At 36.1% G+C, this 22201-nt stretch overlaps 1 protein-coding gene across 2 annotated transcripts in view; it reads left to right on the top strand.

Moving 5' to 3' along the window:
* The window catches only part of NHLRC2 (NHL repeat containing 2), an 83229-nt gene that overhangs the window by 373 nt on the left and 60655 nt on the right, over window positions 1-22201 (top strand). For both annotated transcript variants that reach the window (XM_027852148.1, XM_027852147.1), the window contains exon 2: window positions 5937-6089. In XM_027852148.1, the coding sequence (XP_027707949.1) occupies window positions 5937-6089 (153 nt within the window). The remainder of the gene's footprint in view (window positions 1-5936; window positions 6090-22201) is intronic.

Here is a 22201-nt window from a genome sequence, read left to right as displayed (position 1 = left end):
CTTATAGGAGGCGCCTAATAAATGCTTATTGACTGTCAGGGCCCTCCTGTCCAGCGCCCCACCCCCACCCCATAGCCGCCGACGGTTCTACATTCTCTGAGGTTTCTGGAATCCTCAGATCCCTCCCCCTCTTCCCCAGGCCACCCCTTGGGGGTACGTTTCTAGGTGCCGGTGTAAAAGCCTGCGGAGACAAAGCCAGCCCGAAACAGCCCCTGCCCTCAAGGAGTTTACAACCCACAACAAGGTAGTATCACTGATTAAGGCACCTCACTTAGGGGTGCCCCCCACTGTTCTGAACCCTATTGAGTGCAACCACTGATCTGCAACCCATTGAGGGATACACCCCCTGCACCTCGTACTTCAGAAACGTCCATTCTTGGAGATGCATCCTCGGGGATGAGGCGGCGGATGCTGTTCCACGAACAGCCCCTATTCCCTGGCAGAGTGGGCAAAGGGGAGGCCTTGGCACGGTTTACCAGAGGTGGCGGTGTACAGAGAGCTCGTGCATTGTTAATGGGCTGGAAGAAGCCAGGCCCAGTTATCACCATCTGGGAGGCAAGGACCTGGCATTTTCCCTGGCCAGCGGGCCCTGCTGTTTGCCTCGCAGAAACAGGACACTTCTCATGACCCTCTCCTACCAAGAGCAGGGCCAGCTTTTTCTTGACAAAGCCCTATTGGGTTTTCACAGAGAAAGTAATTTTAGTAAGTTCATAGGTGTAGATCTGGAAGTCAAGTCAACGAGTATTTATAAAGCGCTCACTATATTGCTGCGCACAGGGAGACAAAGAAAGTGGGGGAACAACTCCTCACATCAGGCTTACAATCTGTAAGCCAAATGGGCCCTGAGAAGCCCATCCTTTCATTTTACAGATGAAGAAACTGAGGTATAAAGAAGTTAAGTGACTTGCTTAATGTCGCACAGCTAGTAAGCTCATGAGGTAAAATTTGAACCCAGGTCGTCCAGATTCCAATTCTAATGCCCTGTTATATCATGCTGCTTCTTGGTTCTCTTAAAAATGGACATTAAAAAGGATACAGATTTCTTTTGTTTTACAGAAATTCTGTTGTAACTTGTACTTAAACGAACTATTGGCAGGGGTTTGGAATTTTTTAATGATGACTAATTTTGTTGTAATGGTATTTGACTTCTAAAATACCATACCAGTAAAGGCCATTGTTTGGAGCATTGGCTTCTGAGGGTCAGGGGAAGCTGAGATTTATTACAAATTGTCCTTTTTTGTTTAAATTGCTCTCTACTTCACAATACTTTACTTGCTATAGATAAACATCTCAACATTGGACAATACCAAATTTTAGTAGGACATTCTTTGAAATAAAGTAAGATAGATGCCCTATCAGATTAGATACATACAGTCCATGTATCCAAGTTTGCCACAGATATAACCAGGATTTCAGAGGGTTCCGATCATTATGAACAGAACACTGAAATGCTTTCTGTCTTGGTTTGCTAATTTTTTAGTTGATTTTGTAATGTATAAGTGCTTCACCAATAAGAAAAAGCTGTAAGCTAATAGACAATAATTGAATGTCAGAAATAACATAACTACTTTTGGTCCTTTCTTAGAAAGAATTGGGACTTAGCTAACTCATGATGTTATTCAAATAAGCCATAAGAAAGACATTATGTCCTAGTGTAAGGAAGCTCTAGACTTGGAGCCAGGAGACCAGGGTTCAGATTCTGCCTCTGATTCCTAACTAGCTGAATTACAATTTCCCTGTCTGTTAAAAAGGGTACAGTAATTGACATTTAGGTAATGATTTAAGTTTTACAAATTGCTTTACATATGTTCTCTCATCTGTTTTTTGATAGACATTCCAAGAGTTATCCACATTTTAAGGATGGTATACCAATTGATACTTCTTTTTCTTCAATTTTTCTTAAGTTTTTATTGAAGTATAGTCTTTTAAGCTCCTATATGGCTTTTCACAATAGGAATCCAGTACTAATTATTAAGATTGAAAAAACATTTAAGTGCCTCATGTATAAGGCACTATGCTAGTATCTAGAATACAAAGACAGAAACAAAAAAATAAGAAAAAGCCCAAGGACTATACAAATGAGTAAATTCGAGGTGATATAAGAAAGAAAGCACTAGCAACTAGGAAATCAAGAAGGGCTTGAGGGGAGAGATAACTTGCAACCTGGAGGAAGTCAGGCTTTTGAGATGTAAAGATGAGAAGGGAGTAGTTTCTAGCATGAGAGAGCCTTAAATGCCAGTCTGAAGAGTTTGTATTCCTATAGGCAGTGGAGAACCTCTGAACACTTTTGAGCAGGGGAGTGACATAATTGAACCTGTACTTTAGGATGATAATTTTGGCAGCTGGTGGGTGAATTTATTGGGTACTAGAAGCGGGGAGACCAATTAGGAGGCTATGTTAAGAGTGGGAGTAGTGGGAGTTGAGTGGAGGGTATGGATTTGAGAAATATGAACACTTTGTAACTGATTGGATTGGGGCAGTGAAAAGAGGAATGAAGGGTGACTGAGATTATGAACTGAAGTTACTGGAAAGATGATGGTACCCTTTCAATCAGTTAATAGATAAGCATTTGTTAAGGCCTACTGCCTTCCAAGCACTGTTAGGTGCTAAGGATACATATATATATAAACAGAGAAACAATCTTGGGTCTTGAGGAGCTTACGTTTCTAATGTGAAAGATGGACAAGGGCATGTATATGTGAGAATGTATAAATGATAGTTTAGGAGTGAGGGCCCTAACCTCTAGAAAGATTTGGAAAGAAGACTTCATGGTTCTTCAGCTGTGCTTTGAGGGAAGAAAAGGATTCTATGACAAGTGAGGAGTGAGTACATTCTGGGTGTGAAGAGATGAAATGTGTGTGAAGAACACAGAGAAGGCCAATTTAGCTGGATTGAAGAGAGCAGAAAGGGGAGTAATGTCTAGTGAGGTGGGAAAGATAGGTTGGTATCAGATATAGGAAAATTTGGAGAAGGAATGGGTTTAGGTAGTATATGAAGAAGTTCCATTTTTAGATATACTGAATCTGAAATGCCTTTGTGACATCCAGGAGGAAGTTGGTAGTATGAGCTTTGAGTATAGGGGAGAGGTTAAGATTTGGAATTCAAGAAAGCCAAGGGCCCAGACAGGCCCTTGGGGAACGTAGTATCAGGGCCACAAATAGGGAACTGACCTTGACCAAAAGGGCTACCTCTATCTCAGAGAATTCAGCAAGTAGAGAGGATACATGGGGGACATGAAGCAGCTCACTGGCTAACTTTGATTCTCTCAGTAAAGTAGGAGACAAGTTCATCTACTGAGAGGGAATAGTGATGGTAGAAGATTAATTCCTCTTAAAGAACAGAAAAATTAAAAAGAGGAATGGATTTGAAACAGCCACTTTCTGAAGTTTGGTGGACTCAAGGAAAAGTAAAAAGATTTCCTTGCAGCATTGACAGTCCAGTGAAAATCAGATAACATGAATTTCGAGTGCATTGTTGTGTAACTTCCTCCAGGAGCATTCAGTAATATGATTAAGGGTTAAGAATAGGTGTGGTGAATGGTGGAAAGACATAGGAGCGAGGGATTTAACAGTAGAAGATAATATTTGGTTGAAGTGGTAAACTTCAGGGTCAAGACTGTGGAGAAAGGAAAGTTAGGACATAAGTATGACGCATTGGGTGAACCGAGAGGGTCAGAGAGACATCATGGTGAGGATAAAGAGTAGGGAGGTTTAGGAAGTCAAACAGAAGAGAGAAGGATAGAAGATTAGGATCAGAATGGGAAATTTCAGAGTTAAGGGTTTTAGAAAGGAAGATTGCTATTCATATGTTTGTATCAGCATGAATTTGCTGATACAAACTTCAAAGACCAGTGATTTTATTGGTAGTGGTGTTCCAACTACTATATAGATCAAAACTCTTTGACACCTTAATTGACAGTTTAATAAGTTATGGCCAATAACGTGGTCATGATAGGGGCAGCTAGGTGGCTCGGTGGATAGAGCACAGGCCCTGAAGTCAGGAGGACCTGAATTCAAATCCGGCCTCAGACCAAACACTTGACACGTACTAACTGGGTGATCCTGGGCAAGTCACTTAACTTCAATTACCTAAAAAAAAAACCAACATGGTCATGATGACCCTTTCTAAGTTGTGAGGGTCATCTCAGAAGTCTCTAAGCTCAGTTGTTTTGGGAGACTGTTTTGGGATCTAGTGCTAAACATTTTCAGTGTGGTAGGATCTGTTAGACCTTCTTCCTGGCTGAAATGACCTTTGAGAAACCAAGTAGCACGTTAGAGAGGACTTAAATAGAGTTTGCAATTTAGTACCTACCAAAAATCTTATTCTGTTACTCTGCATTCTTTATGTTCATTATCTATGTAGCAAAACTTTTTTCACCTAAAGTTTTTTCAGCCTAGGTCAAATGATCTTGAATCCAAATGAGTAGAACACAGGTTTAATGAAGCATTATCTTTTTTGAAGAGTAGTGAATGAGCATTTGTTGAATGGAATATACAAAAAATCTGGTTTTCTCCAGATTTAGCATCATTGGTTGCTTTCTCTAGTCCTGGTTGAACCTTCTCTCAAATTGATGGATACATTGGAACAGGAAAGGAAACAGACATACTACTTGACACTCCTAGCCACTGCCTTTTATAACTGCAATGTTTTCCAACCCTTTGAGGTCCAAGCCACCCATTAATATTACTTGTTCCAAATCTCTCTTGGTATTATCCATTGGCTTCCACATACTTCTTCTTTCTCAAGTGATTCATTATCTGACACACAGTCTTCTTTTTCATCTTATTACCCACCTTTAAATTTGGGGACTCAGTTTATACCTGAATGTCATGTCTAATACTCTGGCCTCTTAATTTGTCAATCCTGTCTACTGCCGTAGATTTTTAGTCCAACTCAGCCACTAGTAGAAGTAATTGTATCTTAGGTCTCACCATTATCTAATTGTTACTGTCTTACCTCTATTATCTTAAACTTTGAAACTTCCCTCCATCATACTTTCCTGTTTTTCTTATTGCCCTTCTCCTAAACGTATTCTTCCCACCATGTATGACCTCCAGTTCTACACCTCACTGTTTCCCCAGTTTATCGTGCTTGCTCTGATCTCACTGTATTTCCTTCACAGTCTTGCCCCTGTGACCAACCAACTCAGCATTACGTTGTCCTCTCTCCTTGAATATTTTGTCCTTCTTTCATCATTCACACTGTCTCACTACTTAACCCTGGGTTTCCCCACTTCCAGCTTTCTCTACTACTGCCTCCCATCATGTTAATTGGGTCTGCCCGTTATCTGTCTCAACTAGATTTTCATTATGGTACTGAACTTTTATTCTTCCTTGATTCACTCCCTCATCTTACTGACGGAAGTGACTATTTAAAACTTTTCCTTCTCTCAAGACCTTACCATACCACTTCCCCTTCTTTTTTCTGTAGAAAGCCCTGACTCTTGCTTTGCTGAAAGAGTCAGTCAGTTAACAACCTTATATTATCAATGTGTCAGACACTGTGTTAGCCAAGTGCTAGTGAGACATGGACAAAAATGAAACAATCCCTGTCCTTATGGAGCTTACCTTCTCTTGGAAACACAAATACATATTTTTTATATGTTTCTTGGCAGCAAAAGCTTTTAATCACAAGCTTTTATTGTGGATGGCAACTGTGTGTCAGGGTCTCAGGATACAAAATCAGAAGTAAAACAGCCCTTGCCCTCAAAGTCTACATTATTGCACCTAATATAGGTATGCATAAAACCCATACAAGGCTATAAACAGACACATCTCAATTCCACATGCCTTAAGTTAGAAGTTTCAGTCATCTCTTAAAATTTATGGCCTGTTTTATTAGTTATTTTTTTAAAGGCCATTTCATTTTTTTTTTTACAGTTTTAGTTAAATTATCTATTTATTCTTATAACTAAAATTCTTTTATATTAATTTCAGGACTAGAATGGCTGAATACAGAGGGTTCCATTTCTGTCTACAAGGATCTTTGTGGGAAAATTGTAGTCCTGGATTTCTTCACTTACTGCTGCATCAACTGCATCCACCTGTTACCTGATCTTCATGCATTAGAACACAAGTACACAGATAAAGGTATTGTACTTTAATTAGCTACTAGCAGAATTTCCTGGCAAGCATAAAGGAAGTAAAGCGAGTCACTTATTTGTGGATGACTAAACATTTGGCAAGACTTCAATGATTCTAAAAGTAATTTCTGATCTCTGCTAATCTAAAAAGAAGACTCCATGTACTTGTTATAACTTTCATAAAGGGTTAAATTTAGTTACAGTGATCTGTCAAATCAGAGGACCAACATTTAGAGCATCATCTCATCCTGCCTTAAAATTGCAAAGTGATTCCAAGATCAGCAAGCTTTTGTGTTTCTACTGTATGCCCAGACTTATTTTTAAATGTGTTTTTTTTTTTTTAATTAAAATGTACAACTGTTTTTAACTTTTGTTCTTGACTACATTATGGTACAATTTTGAATTCAGTGTTACTGTTGCCTGTTTAAATATAATCTGACACAGACTGAATGATACTTCAAAATATTATAACAGTTACCTTTTCTTTGGTCACAGCCACATATAAAATTTGTTTCATGTAACCCAGTATTTCCCAGTGTGGCGATCTGCCCTGACTTGTGAATAGATGTTCAACAACATGCAAAATATTTGAGGAAATCTCACAGAATGGAGTAAAGGGAGAATATGAGTAGTAGGAAAGTTGGAGGGAATGTACCAAAAGGAAAAGTAGCAGGTACAGTAAAACTTTCATTAATTGAATTATTTAGACAATAGGGAGCTGTAATTTATTACGTTTTGTAATTAACAGTAATGAAAAGAATGTTGGATTCCAGTTAGAAGGCTGAGGTCTACTTTTGGCTATGCTGTACTAGCTTTATGACTTTGAGACAATTGTATCATCTGTAAAGGGGGAGGGTTAGATTAGATGATTTCTAAGGACTCTTCTACTCCTAAAAATTAGTAATTCTTTATGGAATGTAATTTTAATCTTTTTTTGGTGATTCAGAATTTTGTAGTTTCTTGAAGATCATCTTTATGAACACGTATTATACAATGTTATATATATTGAAAATATAAGAAATTATGCCCCACTCTACTGATCCTAGAGTATTATCTAGACATTGTTTATTTTAAACTTCTACTTTTAGATTTTTCTTCCATCATTGGTATCTTGATTGATAAAAAGATAATTCAGAAAAAATTCTAATTTATTTTTAATGGGGCTCCCCATTACCTCCAGCATCAAAAACAAACTCCTCTGTTTGGCATTTAAAAGCCCTTTGCAACCTGGCTACAACCTACCTTTCAAAACTTTTGCATTATTCCCCTTTGTATACTTGATGTCCAAACTGACCTTCTTGGTATTCCTTACAATTGACAGTTCGTCTCCTGTCTTTCTACCTTTGCATACGTTGTCCCTTATACACCCTGAGTGTTTTTTATTGCTATAATTGTCCAAGCTGTTTTTTATGCCTGGAATGCACCCCTTTCCTTACCACTGCCACCTAGAATCTTTGATTTTATTCAAGGTTTAGCTCACATGCCACCTCATACACGAGACCTTTCCTGATCCCCCAACTAGGTCCTAGTGTCTCCCTTTCAAAATACCTTCTATTTATTTTGTACATATTTTATATTTACATGTGTACATGTTTCCCCAGGGTAATGTGAGTTCTTTGAGGGCAAGGACTATTTCACTTGGGTCTAGTGCAAGGTATATAGTAGGCTATTAATAAAAGCTTTTTGATTAATTGATTTCAAATAGTTTTTAGTTAATTGAAGAGGAGAAAGAAAGAAAGGAAGTTTATAAGACTTAAGAAAGCGTTGTCTGTGTGACATAATGGAAAGTAAAATTTACAGAAAAATGAAAGTCATCTTGTAAGTTTGGAGGAGAAAAAAGAGGATAGGCAGAAACAATTAGAAACTGCTGTTGGTTTCATAGCAGTTTGGAATATGCAGCCATGACTATACTTTGCCAGAATAGATGGGAATCTGAGGTGAATTTTTGCTTAAAGGATAACTGATATTTAAAGCTTATTCAAACCACTTGCTAGGCCTGCATGTGTTAAAGTCATAATTTTATTTGACCACCCAAGGAATCCATTTCATACTATAATTGTTTTTAAGCAAATATATTTGCACAACAGAAATATGAGAATTTGTTTTACCTCTGATATATTATATTTTGAAACGCCAGCTTGTCAGTCAGTAGTCATTATTGAGAACTCAACAGGGGTTTGCTCGACATTTTACAAATGCTTTGTTTCTTAGTCTGTGTCAGTGGAACTGTCTAGATAAAGGAGAATCAAAAATAATGGAATTCAAGTAATTCAATATTTGATTAACCTGAAAACATAAATTACTTAGTAAAGAACTCCCTACTTGATAACAACTAGAAAACAGTCTGGAAGAAATTAGACTCAAATCACCTTTTACACCGTATTCCTTAACAAATTCAAAATGGTTAAATGACCTGAATATTAAAAATTAGAAGAGAAGCAGGTCATATTCCTTTCATAGCTATGGGTAGAAGATAAATTCCTAACCAAACAAGAGGAAAAAGCGACAGATCAACTAGATAATTTTGACCACATGAAAAAGAAAGTCATTCTGCAAGGGTTAAGGATCTGCTGTGTAACCAGCAGGAGCAGCTAGGGACTGCAGTGGATAGAGTGCTGGACTTGAGTCAGGGAGACTTGTGTTCTTGAGTTCAGATCTGGCCTCAGACACTTACTCGCTGTATGGTCCTGGGCAAGTCACTTTACCCCGTTTGCCTCAGTTTCTTCATCTGTAAAATGAGCTGGAGAAGGAAATGACAAACCACTCCAATATCTTTAACAAGAAAACCGCAAATGTGGTCATGAAGAGTTGGGTATGACTGAAAATGACTGAACAGCAACAGAATGTAAGCAAAATTGTCATAGGCATTGATGTTATGAGTGCTCAGAATGAAATAATTTCTGCTTGCATTGAGCTTACATTCTAATGGAGGAGAGAACAAGTACATATACAAATATAGACAACACAAATATAAAATTATTTAATAAACGCACAAAGAAGTTGTAGTTTGGGAGATAGAGCACTAGTAGTTGGGGCTTCAGGAAAGACTTTTTGCAGAATATGATGCCACATTTGCATCTTTAAGAAAGAGAGGAACTCTGAGAAGAAAGTAAGGAAGGAATGTGTTCTAGGCATAGGGAACAGCTTTTGCATACACAAAAACACATACACACAGACTCAAATTAATGCATCTAAAATAAGAAGGAAAGTGATTAATGGGAGAAAAAAATCTTTGTATCAAATATCTCTTACAAAGGGTTTAGTTATCCAAGTTATCTAATTTAAGTCCAAAAACCATTGCCCAGTAGAGAAGTGATCAAAAGATATGAACAGTTTTCAAAAGAATTACAAACTCTTTACAGCCATATGAAATAATGCTCCAAATCACTAATGAGAGAAATGCAAATCATAAATCTTGAGATTTCACCCCACATCCAGCAAATTGCCAAAGATGACAAAAGAAGGGAATAGTCATTGTTGGAGAGATTGTGAAAAGGCAGACATGGCAACGCAGTATTGGTGGAACTAATGATTCTGTAGGTTGGTTATGAAAAGCAATATCTAATTATTCAAGTAAAGTGGCTAAAATGTCCATATTGTTTGACTCAGACTTTCCACTTCTAGTCATATACCCCAAGGAAGTCACTGACAAAAAGGCCCCATATGCACCAAAATGATTATTGCAGCACTTTTTGTGGTAGCAAAGAGCTGAATTGGAGAATGTCTACATCAATTGTGTAAGGGATTCTTTCTGTGCTATAAGAAACAAATGATGAATTTAGAGAAGTATGCAAAGACTGATATGAATTGATGCAAAGTGAAGTAGAGCCAAGAAGACAATATACACGGTGACTGCAACAATGTAAAGGGAAAGAACAACCACAAAACAGTTGAAAATGAATGTTGTGAAATTATAAAATACATGGTCGGCCCCCCCCAAAAAAAAACACAAGAAGACACTTTATGTTCCCTTCACAAAGGCAGAGACATCCACAGTTGTGGATTACATTGCATATGACGTCAGATTTTTTAAAAATATATTGATAAGTTTTGCTGTTTTTTTTTCTATCTTTTTAAAAAATTATTTTATACAGGATAGCTTTCTGAAAGGGGAAAAAAGGGATACCAAGAGAAATGTAGTGAAAATAAATGATGTCAATAAACTCTTTATGGAAAAGCCAGTAGGTATTCACAAGACATTTTACTAATGCCTTTTCTCTCAGCCATTCTGGAAATGTTAATTAAAAAACTAGCATGTACCTATGATCTGCTAAGTGGTAGATAAAGATGAAACTAGACACAGTCACTGCCTTTGTAGAGCTGATAATCTAGTGGGGAGATTAGACAAAAAGCACTTGAAAATGACAGATGAATTCAAGCATCTTTATTGAGTAAGTAGTGGAGAATTATTGTTTTTGAGCATCATTCTTCCTGATGGACATCTTTGATTGGGTTACCTCATTACATTTTGGCAATTTTGTATAGAATTAGATGTTTAAGCCAGGATACCACATTTTAGGATGTACATGAATAACCTGGAAAGCTTCCAAAGGAGATTGATCAGGATTGTAAATGGCCTCAAGTTTGTACCATATGAGAATTGACAGAAGGAACTGGGTATTCAGGCTCAAAAGAGAAGAGTTAGATGGTTGTGGCTGTCTCTAAGTATTTGAAAGTTTTTCATGTAAAATTGGGATTAGACTTATTCTGCTTGGCTCTAATAAAACATTGCCTTTTAGGCATGGGTAAGAAAAATCAACATTGCTTCAGTTCTCCATTACCATTGAGCTTTTTGCCATTAGGACCCCAAACAGGACGAGTGTTTCAAATATCGACAAGTATTCTCACTTGCAAAACTGCCCAGTACCAGAGCATCAGCTTAGTAGTAGGTCTCAGTCACCAGTTCCAAGCAGAAGCCAAGCATGACCTTATAGTAGGATGTCTTCTAACAGTGCAGTTATCACATACTGTCTTAGAAGAAGACAAATAAACTAGTGCTGAATCTGAGTTTGTCAGTTTCCTGAAGTACCTATCACTAGTTATTTCTTCCCCAGTATTTGAGAGAGAATTTAGTGGCACTATCCTCCTTTCATTATAGGATACACAGTAGGTGGGAGTTATAGTTGAATAATACTTCATCCTAACGTTAACAAATTCCCTCTTTACTTACTAATTTTTGTGGTTCAGAGTCAATGGCTACCTAGTGGAAAAACTCCTTTTTATTTTAGCATTACCTGCTCTAGTACCATCCACCTCAGTCCTACCCTTCCCAAATTTCTAGGCTGTTTGTCCCTCCCCCTCTCTGTCACCTTCCAAAATCCTCTTTCTATGTACCCTGTTCTATTGTTAATAAACCTCCCTTCACCTAAGATACCACATTCTTCCATCTTGCACGTAGAGAAACCTGGTTTCCCCAAGAACACCATTCATCCTAGACCACACTGTAGTTCTATTTGTATCTTCTTGCACATACCTTGACACATGGGTCTAGGGAGAAGAATGAGCAACTTTTATTCTTCACTGCTACTTCCAGACCATCCTTCTGCCACTTTCACATAGCAACTTTGCTTATTTTGACATTCACTTCAATTATGTCACCCTCTCCAAATTTGGTGCTAATTATCTACCAGCCATCAGGTTTTTCTCTCTTTTTTGAGTTCAGCACCTGGATCATAGTATTCCTTTTTGTCCCAACACCTGCCCTGATATTTGGAGCATTCAGTATGTGTAGGTTGACTTCCTCTCAATATTTCAGTAACATGGCCCAGAACCTAAAATACTTGTAGCTGGAAGAGTAATAGTTGTATTTCTAATGATAAGAAGATTACGAAGCAGATACACCTAGAATTTATCATATGTAACTTCAATTGGTTTTTACTAAATAAAATTTGCTTTCTTTGGATCAAAATGCCTTTTCACATCATTATCTGATAAGATTTTGTTCTTATCTGCTATGGTTCTGTTTCTGTTCTTGAAGTGGCATTCCCCAGGCTATTTAAAATTCCAGTGGAGATTCAGTTCATGTTTATCAGTAAGCCAAAAATGGTCAGCTGTGTGAGGAAGTACTTAGTAATTCAAAAATAGCCTGAACAAGTATTAACTTTATAACTAGTATCCCTTCTCTGTAAAATGAAGCTTTAAAGCCATGTATATACTGTTACAATAATTAATCACAATCATCTTTACAGTGAGGATAAAAGGAAATTATAAGTATTAAGATGTCCAGCCACCAAATAAAAGATGAATTATAATATTGAATGGTTCTAATGTTGAAAGATTTTTTTTGAAGTTGCACATGTCATTGCTCTAATTCATAATAATTCAACACATATTTACATCAAACTGGCCTATACCTACTTTTTTTATGCTGTTCAGTCACAAAAAAAAAATGCTTATTTTTTTTGTACAGAATAAGGATACAAAAATTCTATAGGATTACCTAATTCCCAAAATTAGAATGGCAACTGTTGCTAGAGGGAAAAGTAGTTTACTAAATGTGGTTTATTCTTGTTTTTAAAAGAGCAAAAATCTTTTGGGAAATAAGTTAAGAACCTCCTTTTAAAAAAGGACTTGCTAAGTATATATACCTGTGAGTATTTAAGTTGGTTAGATTTAACAAGATATTACTAAAAACAATCTGTATTTTGGTTGGGAAGAATGATTAATTGCCAAATGAATGGTTAAAAAAAAAGTGCTATGGAATAAAAGTTGAATGCTAATGTTAAATAATTACTTTTCTAACTGCTGAGTAAATACAGGTATCCGTAATGCCAAATATTTTTGTTAAATAATATATAAAACAAGGTATAGATATTTTATATTGAATTTAATTTAATATATAATAATACATTTCTAAAATATAGAGGGTTTTTGTGGAGAGGAGGCAGAGATTTTAACAATCCAAGTCCTTCCCTATGGTTCAAGTATGAAAAAATGCCAAGGTACTAGAGGCTTGTCTTCTAAGACCTGTTCTGAGTTAATGAGTGGAGGAGGCCTAGATTAGCCTCACTAAAACAGAAAATTGGATGCATTGCCATTTCTTTCTCCTCTGTGACTTATTGTTCTTCTCTGTCTGTGGTCTGTCTCTCTTCTCCCCTTTGCCTTTTATAGTTGGAGGAAATAAGAATTATTTTTTTAATTGTTGTTTAAGCTGCAGAAAAGAAGAAAGATATAACAACAGTGATGACATCTATACTTCTCTGCCTCCCTATCACTGGAATATCTCTTTTCTCTTGCTACTTCTATAAACTCCTGACTTGGGAGAAACCACTTCATAGGATGCCCTCATCAGTTCCCAGACCCCACTTTTCCAAAAGCAAATTTCTGCAATTTATGAATGAAAAGTCAATTCATTATGTACAATAATAGAATAATTCTTAGAAGTTGATTTTTGGGGAGCATATTTATTATAACCATCTTTGTTTTCTTAAGTGATTACATGCCATTTCAGTTTTTTTACAATTCTGAAAGAGGTACATAAAATAGGAAAGTTGAAATGTTAGATACAAAATTTAGCCAGCTTACAGAAAACTTTAAACTGTCAGTGCAGTTGAAATCCGGTGTATTGTGATAACAAAGGATTGGAGAAAAAAAGTAGATGCCCATCGATTAAGAAATGGCTAAACATATTTTGGTCCACAAATAACAATATTACTGTGGGATAAGAAATGATGAATGTGATGAATACAGAGAAATATGGAAAGATTCGGATGAAATGATGCAGAATAAAGTAAGCAGAGCCAACAAAACAGTATCCATACTGACTACAATAATGTAAACGGAACAACCACAAAAAAATCAAAAGTGAATGATGCAAAATTATAAAGAACAAGCATGGCTTGAAAGAAGAGATAAAAGAAGGCATCTCACCCCATCCTCTAGGAGAGGTGGGACATCCACAATTATATATTGCACATATTTTAAGATTTTTTTTCAATGTATCAAAGAGTTATGCTGATTTCTTTTTCCTCTTTCTCTCTAAATACTGGGTGGGGAAAAATATTATTTTATGGTAACATAAAAAAGACATCAATAAAAACTTATTTTTAAAATAAGAAATCCAAAATTTGTCAAATTCTTGTGTGACCTCCACTACCTATACTCTTCTGTGATTTAAACTCATTCATCTTTATGCTTTTTTTCCTCAAAAGTACATGACTATCTTAATTACTGCATTTGCAAAAAGCTCTTGGCTAGTGGGAAGGTAGTGTGTTTCATCTTGAATCTGGAATCATCATTGGTCATTGTGTTGATCAGAGTTCCTAAGTCTTTCAAGGTTGTTTTTCTTTACAATATTGTTGTTCCCATATCTTGGTTCTGCTCACTTTCCTCTGTATCTGTTCATTGAAGTCTTCTCAGGTTTCTCTGAAACCATCCTCTTTGTCATTTCTTACTGTATAATGTTATTCCAGCTCATTCATATGCCACAACTTATTCAGCCATTTCCCAATTGATGGATACCTCTTCAACTTCCAATTCTTTCCCACCACCAACCAAAAACTGCTATAAATATTTTTATGCATGCATACTTAGAGTTTGTTTTGCTTAAGACCAATCCGTCCTTTAATCTGTCCTTTCTTTTATACTTTCCTTCTGCCAAACATTCTTCTTAACCTTTGTGTCCTTGTTCCTTATTTTGCATAGTGCACATTTTGACCATAAACAATTAAAATACATAAAGATTTAACTCAGTAAGATTTATTATGTCTACTGTACAAGTCACTAGGTTAGGTGCTGGAAATACAAAGACAAACAATTGTTGCTTACAGGCCCTTTCATTCTATTAAGTATTACACTACATTGACAGAAGTAACCTACCAGGTAGTTTGAGGATGGAGAGAACACAAACACCTTAAAGGAGAAGGATCAGGGATTTGTGGTATCAAGTAAGGCAGATGAGGGAGCTCCCAGGCCTTAACTTTTTCAGTAAAGTAGGGAGCCAAGTCCTCTACTAAGAGGCAGAAGGAGAATGAGTGTCATAGTGGGATTGTGGATCGACAACATTTGGAATGACCACTGTAGTGAGTTTCAGTATCGGAGAAGAATTAAAAAGATTTCCCTGCAGTAGCAAAGACCTAGTTAGGATTCAGAAACATGAGTTTGTAGTGAACTTACTGAGTTGGCAGCTTCATGTGACTTTCTCCAGTCTCATTTGGTAGCACTGGAGTAAAAATGGAGAAGATAGATGGTAGAGGTAACTCAGAATTGGGTTATGGCAATGTGTGAATGGTTGTAAGACATGGGGGCAGATGATGCCAGAGTAGAGAATGGTGTACTGTATAGTTGAGCTGGTCACCTATAGGGTGAAGTTTATGAAGAGGCCAGAGAAGGGCTAATGGACGGGTAAGGAGGATTATTGGGATAGGACAGATTTAGGAAGTGAAGGACAGATTTAAGAAGACAAGAAAATGGAGAGATTGGAGGCCAAGAGGTTATGCTTGGGGAGGGGAATATCAATTTAGGACCATAATGTTAGCCCACTTATCAGTGATGGTGAAATCTAAGGTGTGATCCCTCTAGTGACCGAGATGGGGTACAGAGTTGGTTCATCACAGTTGAGAATATTTAAGTACTGGGAAGCTGACGTGTTTAAGAGATTATTAGTGTAGTGTTGAAGTTCCTAAGTATAAAGATTAAATTTGGGGTGGGGAAGGGAAGACTGTGAGCCAGGTACTGAACTCCTTGAGAAGAGAGGGAAGTAATCTGGAGACCAATAGATTGTAACAACAGGGATCTAGAATGAGTGATACAGATGAATGATGTACCCTAAAGGGGATGAATTTCTTGGTGATAGTGGCATTGAGGAGCCAAGAATATGCCTAACTCTTCTGCTGGTTTATGGGTCAGGTAGTTTGCAGTATTTGAGGAAGTAACCAAGGATACAATGTCTTATGGAGGGGGCCGGGTTTACTTGAGCATATGAAGTTTGAAAGTAGGAGGAAGAAGTTTAGGACAAAGAGGAGTTTGGTTTTTTGTTTTTGTTTTTGTTTTTTTAATAGAATAAATCTCCTGTGTTGTCCATCTAGTTTCATCTGATAATATGGAAAACAGGAATTCTTCATCAATTAGCTTGGGATTGGTAAGTTAATGTTTGAGTGATGAAAGATATAATTTTGGAAGCTTGACAGTATTTGGGAGCTCAATGTTTCAAACAGGAAAATCTAGAGGACCTCACCATTTAGAGGGGATACATCTTTGAGATCTCCATGACAGTCAGGCACCTTTAACATACCTGTGCCTTCCTCTTTACTGTACTTTGGCACAGATCATACTTTCATTACAGGAGAGGTAGGCTCTGGTTCCCCACCATTAAGTCTAAGCCACAGTCCGGTGAGAAAGCTAAAAATAGGTGATGGTTTTCTGATTAGATCTCTCAAACACCAGGAGTATATCTTTAGGTTAGGTTGTCCATGAGAGACACTATTAAAGTCATTATTGACCCATAACTAAGGAAATTTTGTAAAAGAGAGCTTTGTTCCCAAAAGATTTGTTAATCAAAAGATCATAGTCATGGCTCAGTTTTGTTTTGCTAGCTAAATGATAGGCTTGAGGAAAAGGTCAGTATCTGATACTTTTATATTCTTCCTCCACATATCCAGTAATGAACACATAGCACTCAGTACAATGTGTGGTTGATTAATTTTCTAAAGACCTTTAAATACCAATCAATTTATTGGAGACTATATATGTTATTATTCTAAATGATGAATTTCAAATGAGTGGTATAGACAGAAGACCTGCATAACTTAAGAAACATCACTATGGTCAAGGTAGGTTTAATGGAAGTATGATTTAAGCTGAGTTTTGAAGGAAAAATAAAATTTAGATATAAGGAAAGGTATTCAGAAAAGAAGAACTGATTGCATGACCAAAGATGCAGAGGCATGAATGTTTGTGATATGTTCAGAGATTGAATAGATCAATTTGATTTGTATGCTCATTATATGCCCTCCTTTGAAAGTTCCATTTTTAATTATTAATTTAATATCAAAGCCATGATTCATTTACATGAAGATTATTAAGATACCTTCTAACGAAGATCTGTTTACAGGAAAACTAACAAAACCTGACAGCCAGCGTTTATTCTTAGTAAGGTTTAACTTTTAAGAACTCCAGGGTTCTACTCTTGGGCTTAGTCATCAGTTTCCCTGAATCTTTATTTATAGTGCTGCTGTACCATAATTACATATTTAAAAAACAAGCCAAATATTTCTCACGTCATTTTCCCTTTAAGATACTGACAAGTTGAATAATCTAAAATTAAATGCTCAATTGATCATGCTGATGATAAGCAGATTAAAATTGTTTTTCACATGGGAATATTGATGTAATACTCCACAGATTTTCTGGACCTTGTACTCCCATACTTTGAAGATCAATTTTCTGTTTTTGACAGTATTTTGTAGGCCCAGTATTCAAACATTCGCATTTTCTTTGTACCTTTTTAAAAATTGATGCAATTTTATTTTGTCTGCCTAAAAATAAATAATTTGTCTCTTTCCAGGGCTTCATCCATCACCTCTTACTCAGTGACTTCCAAACATTGATCTCTAAATCCACCTTTCTACCTGTTATACGTATTACGTATATGTGTTACATATAATGTTTTGTTACATATACCCGATGGCCTCTTGTTAGAGTGTATCAAACGTATTTTCTTCCCTCCCATTGCCAGTGGAGCACAAGTTTGGCAAATCTTTCTTGAGTCAAAAAAGCTTTAAGTATGGTACCTGTGACAGACTCTCTGTTGTCCAAGAACTGGCTTAGCATAATTCAGGAGGCTCAAAACCAGAAAACTGGTCACCAGTTGATGGGATTTTGTTTGTTTTGTAGCCACTGCAGTTCATAAAGACCATCTGTTAAGTTGTAGAAAGGCAGGTTGCAGTAGGTTCTGTGGAGGGAGTTTTCTCACTGACTGAAATCATAGGCCCTTGAAGCGCTGAAGTAAGTTAAATACATTCTCATTTGATCCTTACAACAACTCTGAAGCATAGGTAGTGTAGATTTTATCTCCTCCTATTTTATATATAAGGAAGCAAAAAAAAAAAAAACTTACCCAAGATCAAAGAGTTAATGTTAGAAAAGGGACTCAAACTGAGGTCTTCCTGGCTCAAAATCCAGTGTTCTTTCCACCGAACCACATAATCAAAGGTATGTGAGACAGACTGTGAGTTTAGGGGGACTATAGAGAATATAATTTCAGTAGAATTCCAAAGAGTTAGAGAAGGCTTCCTGAAGAAACAAACACAGCATATAGAAATTATTTTAGACACCTAAGTGAGGAGAGGCAACATACGTAGGGCAAGTGTTCCCTGATGGCATGTGCCATCCTGATAGTACATAACCCCAGACCATGGACCATTGTTGCATCTTGAAGCAGTAGTGTAGAATTAGGATCTTAAGCAATAGCAGTAGGGGGCTTGTGGCCCAGTAAATAGAGCTCTGGGCCTGGAATCAAGACCTGAGTTCAAATTTGGCTCAGACACTTATTAGCTATGTGACCCTGGGCAAGTCTGTTTGTCTCAGTTTCCTCATCTGTAAAATGGAGATAGTAATAGCACGCATCTCCCAGAATTATTGTGAGGATCAAATGAAATAATAATTGTAAAGTGCTTAGTACAATGCCTATTACATAGTAAGTGCTATGTAAATGTTAGCTGTTATTATTAATAGCCAGCCAATCAGCAAGCATTTAAGTACATACTTCGTACCAGACACTATGCTAGGTGCTAAGGATAGAAGGACAAATAGAACAATGCCTGTTTGAAGGAGTTTACATTCTATTGAGAGAAACAACATGTACATATATGAATATATAGAATAAAAACAAAATACATGCAAAGTAATTTTGAGGTGGACAGCAGCAACTGAAGGAGAAATCATCTAACTTTAGTTTCCTCATTTGTAAAATGAGGGAATTGGATTAAATGGTCTTTCAGGTCATATCTAGATCTATCTGTCTTGTATAATAATAGTTTTCAGAGAGCTCATACATACAATGTCTCATTTGAGCCTCATAATAGCCATGTAAGGGGGTCAGGGCAGGTCACTGTATCCCTGTTTTTACTGAGAAAAGTGAATTTTAGAGCAAGTAAGTAGCTAGAAAAGTAGAAGATCTGGGACTAGAACCCAAGTATTCTGATTACTGTTGCACCATTGCTTTTTCTATTCAGTAACTTGGATTTATATAATTCTTTAAGTTTTATAAACACTTTATCCTGTGAAGTAGAGAATGAATACTTTTTTTTTTCTTTTTGAAGGTGAATGGGCTCAGAGCTATACCCAAGGTCACACAGAAGGATTTGAAGGCAAAAAAAGGCCCTCTGATTGTTCTACTGTTGCATCTTCCCTCAGTTTCCTCTTGCAGTTGAATATGCATCCTTAATCTGACTCTAACAAAGGTTTCCAGACCAGCTCAAGTGATATTCTATAGCCAAGAGTCTTCTGCTATTAAGAATATTTAAATCAGGTCAATGCTCCATCCAACCTAGTATTCTGAGGTAACATGGGGTAGTGAAAAATACATTTACTTAGAGATCAGAGAGAGCTAATTTGAATCCCATCTCTACCTAACCACCTCACTAGCTGTTGTTAGGAGGATCAAATGAGATAATGTATATAAAACACTTTGCAAACCTTAATTTTCTCATAATTGATTGAAAGATGTAGAGAAAATCCAGCTGTGCTTACAATTTGTTGATTACAAAAAATACATTTGACTCATAACAAAATGCCTCTCCAGTGGTTCTCCAGAAAATTATCTCTATCTATACATATGTTAAGATTGTGGAAGATTACTTGATAGATATAACCACAGAATTTTGCACAGTCATCTTTGCATTATCAAATGTCAAATGAGAGAGTATCGAAAAAGGAGACATACAACAAAAATGTTCTCTATTGTCATGTATGGACCCAGCCTTAAGTAGGGAGAGAGTGGGCTGGATTGCGTTTGGGAAATTGCACAGTCAGCTAACCATACACACACGCGCGTGCGCACACCCACACACACACACACACACACACACACATATACATATATCAGCATTGTGCTAGGACCTGGGTCTGAAAATGAAAAGTGAAAGAATGTTTCCGCGTGAAGAGTTTACATTTTACTTACAGTGATCCCATGTTTCTTGACACAAAATCTCACAGATTTAGCAAAGTATCAAAGTATAATTTTTGTAGCAACACCAAGACATGATTTGTGGAAGCATTTGGTTGACTTCTATGAGATTAATATCAAAAAGTTAATGAAGTGCTCCTAAATATATCCTTTCCTACCTTGGCTTCCTGACACTGGCTTTCCTGATTTGTTTTTTTTCCTCCTATTTATCATAATTACTCTATGTCAACTTCTTAGGTATTTGCATATTCTCATTTTCCTCACTTATATTTTTAAAGTTGTAAAGCTTAATAACTTTTAAATACTCTAGGTGGAATTAAATTTCTAGTTTAGAAGCAAAGCTTGTCCACTGCCAATAAAGAACACAGTATTATTCCTTGCTGGGATGAAAAAAAAGTTTTAGTGATTTTTATATTCAAAATGATTTGCATTCAAAGCCACATACTGGAACTGTGTAACTAGATATTCCTATATAAACTTATTTTTGTTATTCTAGTGCACTTATCTCAGTAAAATTGGAGAGTAGAGTTCACTCTGAACAGGCTATGAATCATTTAAGATTTTTGACCTCACCAAAAAAAAATTGCAAAGTCATGGAAAAAAATAAAGAAAATAGGGCTTATTGAATTGTTTTCAAAACTAGAAATTATATTTTAGTGTTAAGATTTTAGATTTTTTTTTTTGGTAATGGTGAAAAAGTAATGTTTTAAATTTAAAGAAATAAATGTGATTGTATACATATGATTTGTTGCTGAGATTTTAAGTGAAATCTTTTAACTTTTTGTTTTAAACTAGAGAGATAACTGAGATGATAATGTATACTTTGATGTCTTAAAAGCAGATGTTTAATGGAGCTCTGTTATAACCAAAGCTTAACTAGCTTTTGCTCTGTGAATGAAAAATATTTTTAATGTATTTCTTGATCTCCAAAGTGGTAAAGAGCTTGTGAAGCTAATTCTTTAATGATGGTCAGGTTTTCCAAGTACCAGTTTATAAAATGAAATAGTAGTTTCAAAATTTTAAAGTATTTTCAGCCCCAGGAATTGCTTTTTTTTTTTTTAAACAAAATGTACTCTTGAATTTTTCCAGGAAATATTCATTCAAAATATAGTATTAAATGTATTCAAAGAGGTATATACACTCTCTCAATGAATCCAGCATAACATCTCCAAGTTTTTTTCCTGTGCTTAGTTGACATGCTATACTGATTACATAATAGAAAGCTCTATTCCTAAGTTTTTTTTTTCAGCTATCTTATCTAAAGGCAAGTATGTTTTAATTATCATGACAGTCAAAACAAATTAAAAGGTTTGTGTGTCAAGAAAACATTTTGTTCAAATAGATCCTATTTATAATGCATGGAGCATGTGAAGATTTGAGAATTGAAACTTTAAAAGAAGACAAAATGGTAATAAATTCAAAATAACCCATTCTAAGTTTGAGTTGTATAAATATGTTTTGGTACTAGTTGCAGTGTTTCCAAGGGACTTAAAGAATTTCTAAATGGAGGGGAAATTTCAAAATTTAATTCCCTTCTGAAAATCAAAGGAATATTATAAATCATTTTTGAAACAAGATATATTTATGTAATCTGGAATTATTGTTGGCTTTTCAGAGAATCATGCCATTTCCAATGCCACACAAAGGGCATATTACAAGTAAGACTTTAACATTGGGCTGAGACTATATCTTTTTCTTATAGTATTTACTACAATGACATTTCTATATAATTAGTGTTAATGGCCTAAGAGAAATAAGTCCTTTATCTGCTTAGATTTCTTTTTTATAGAATAATACTTTTTATTATGTGTACTCTTAGATATATATAAAGAGCTTCTCTATACGCAAATATGGTGATTTGTACATACATTTTAATTTGGTTAAAAACATTAATACAGTATCAGCAATCTCTCTACTTCTACATAATTTCTGGTTTTGACTAATAGTATTTTTTTTTCCCCTCAGTAAAACATTGGTCCTTTTAAAAGTGTGAG

This window comes from Vombatus ursinus, unplaced genomic scaffold, assembly GCF_900497805.2.
Source record: "Vombatus ursinus unplaced genomic scaffold, bare-nosed wombat genome assembly UNPS02009205.1, whole genome shotgun sequence".
Taxonomy (NCBI): domain Eukaryota; kingdom Metazoa; phylum Chordata; class Mammalia; order Diprotodontia; family Vombatidae; genus Vombatus; species Vombatus ursinus.
Note: the sequence above shows the minus strand (reverse complement) of the source record. Positions and strands in the feature narration are given on the sequence as shown.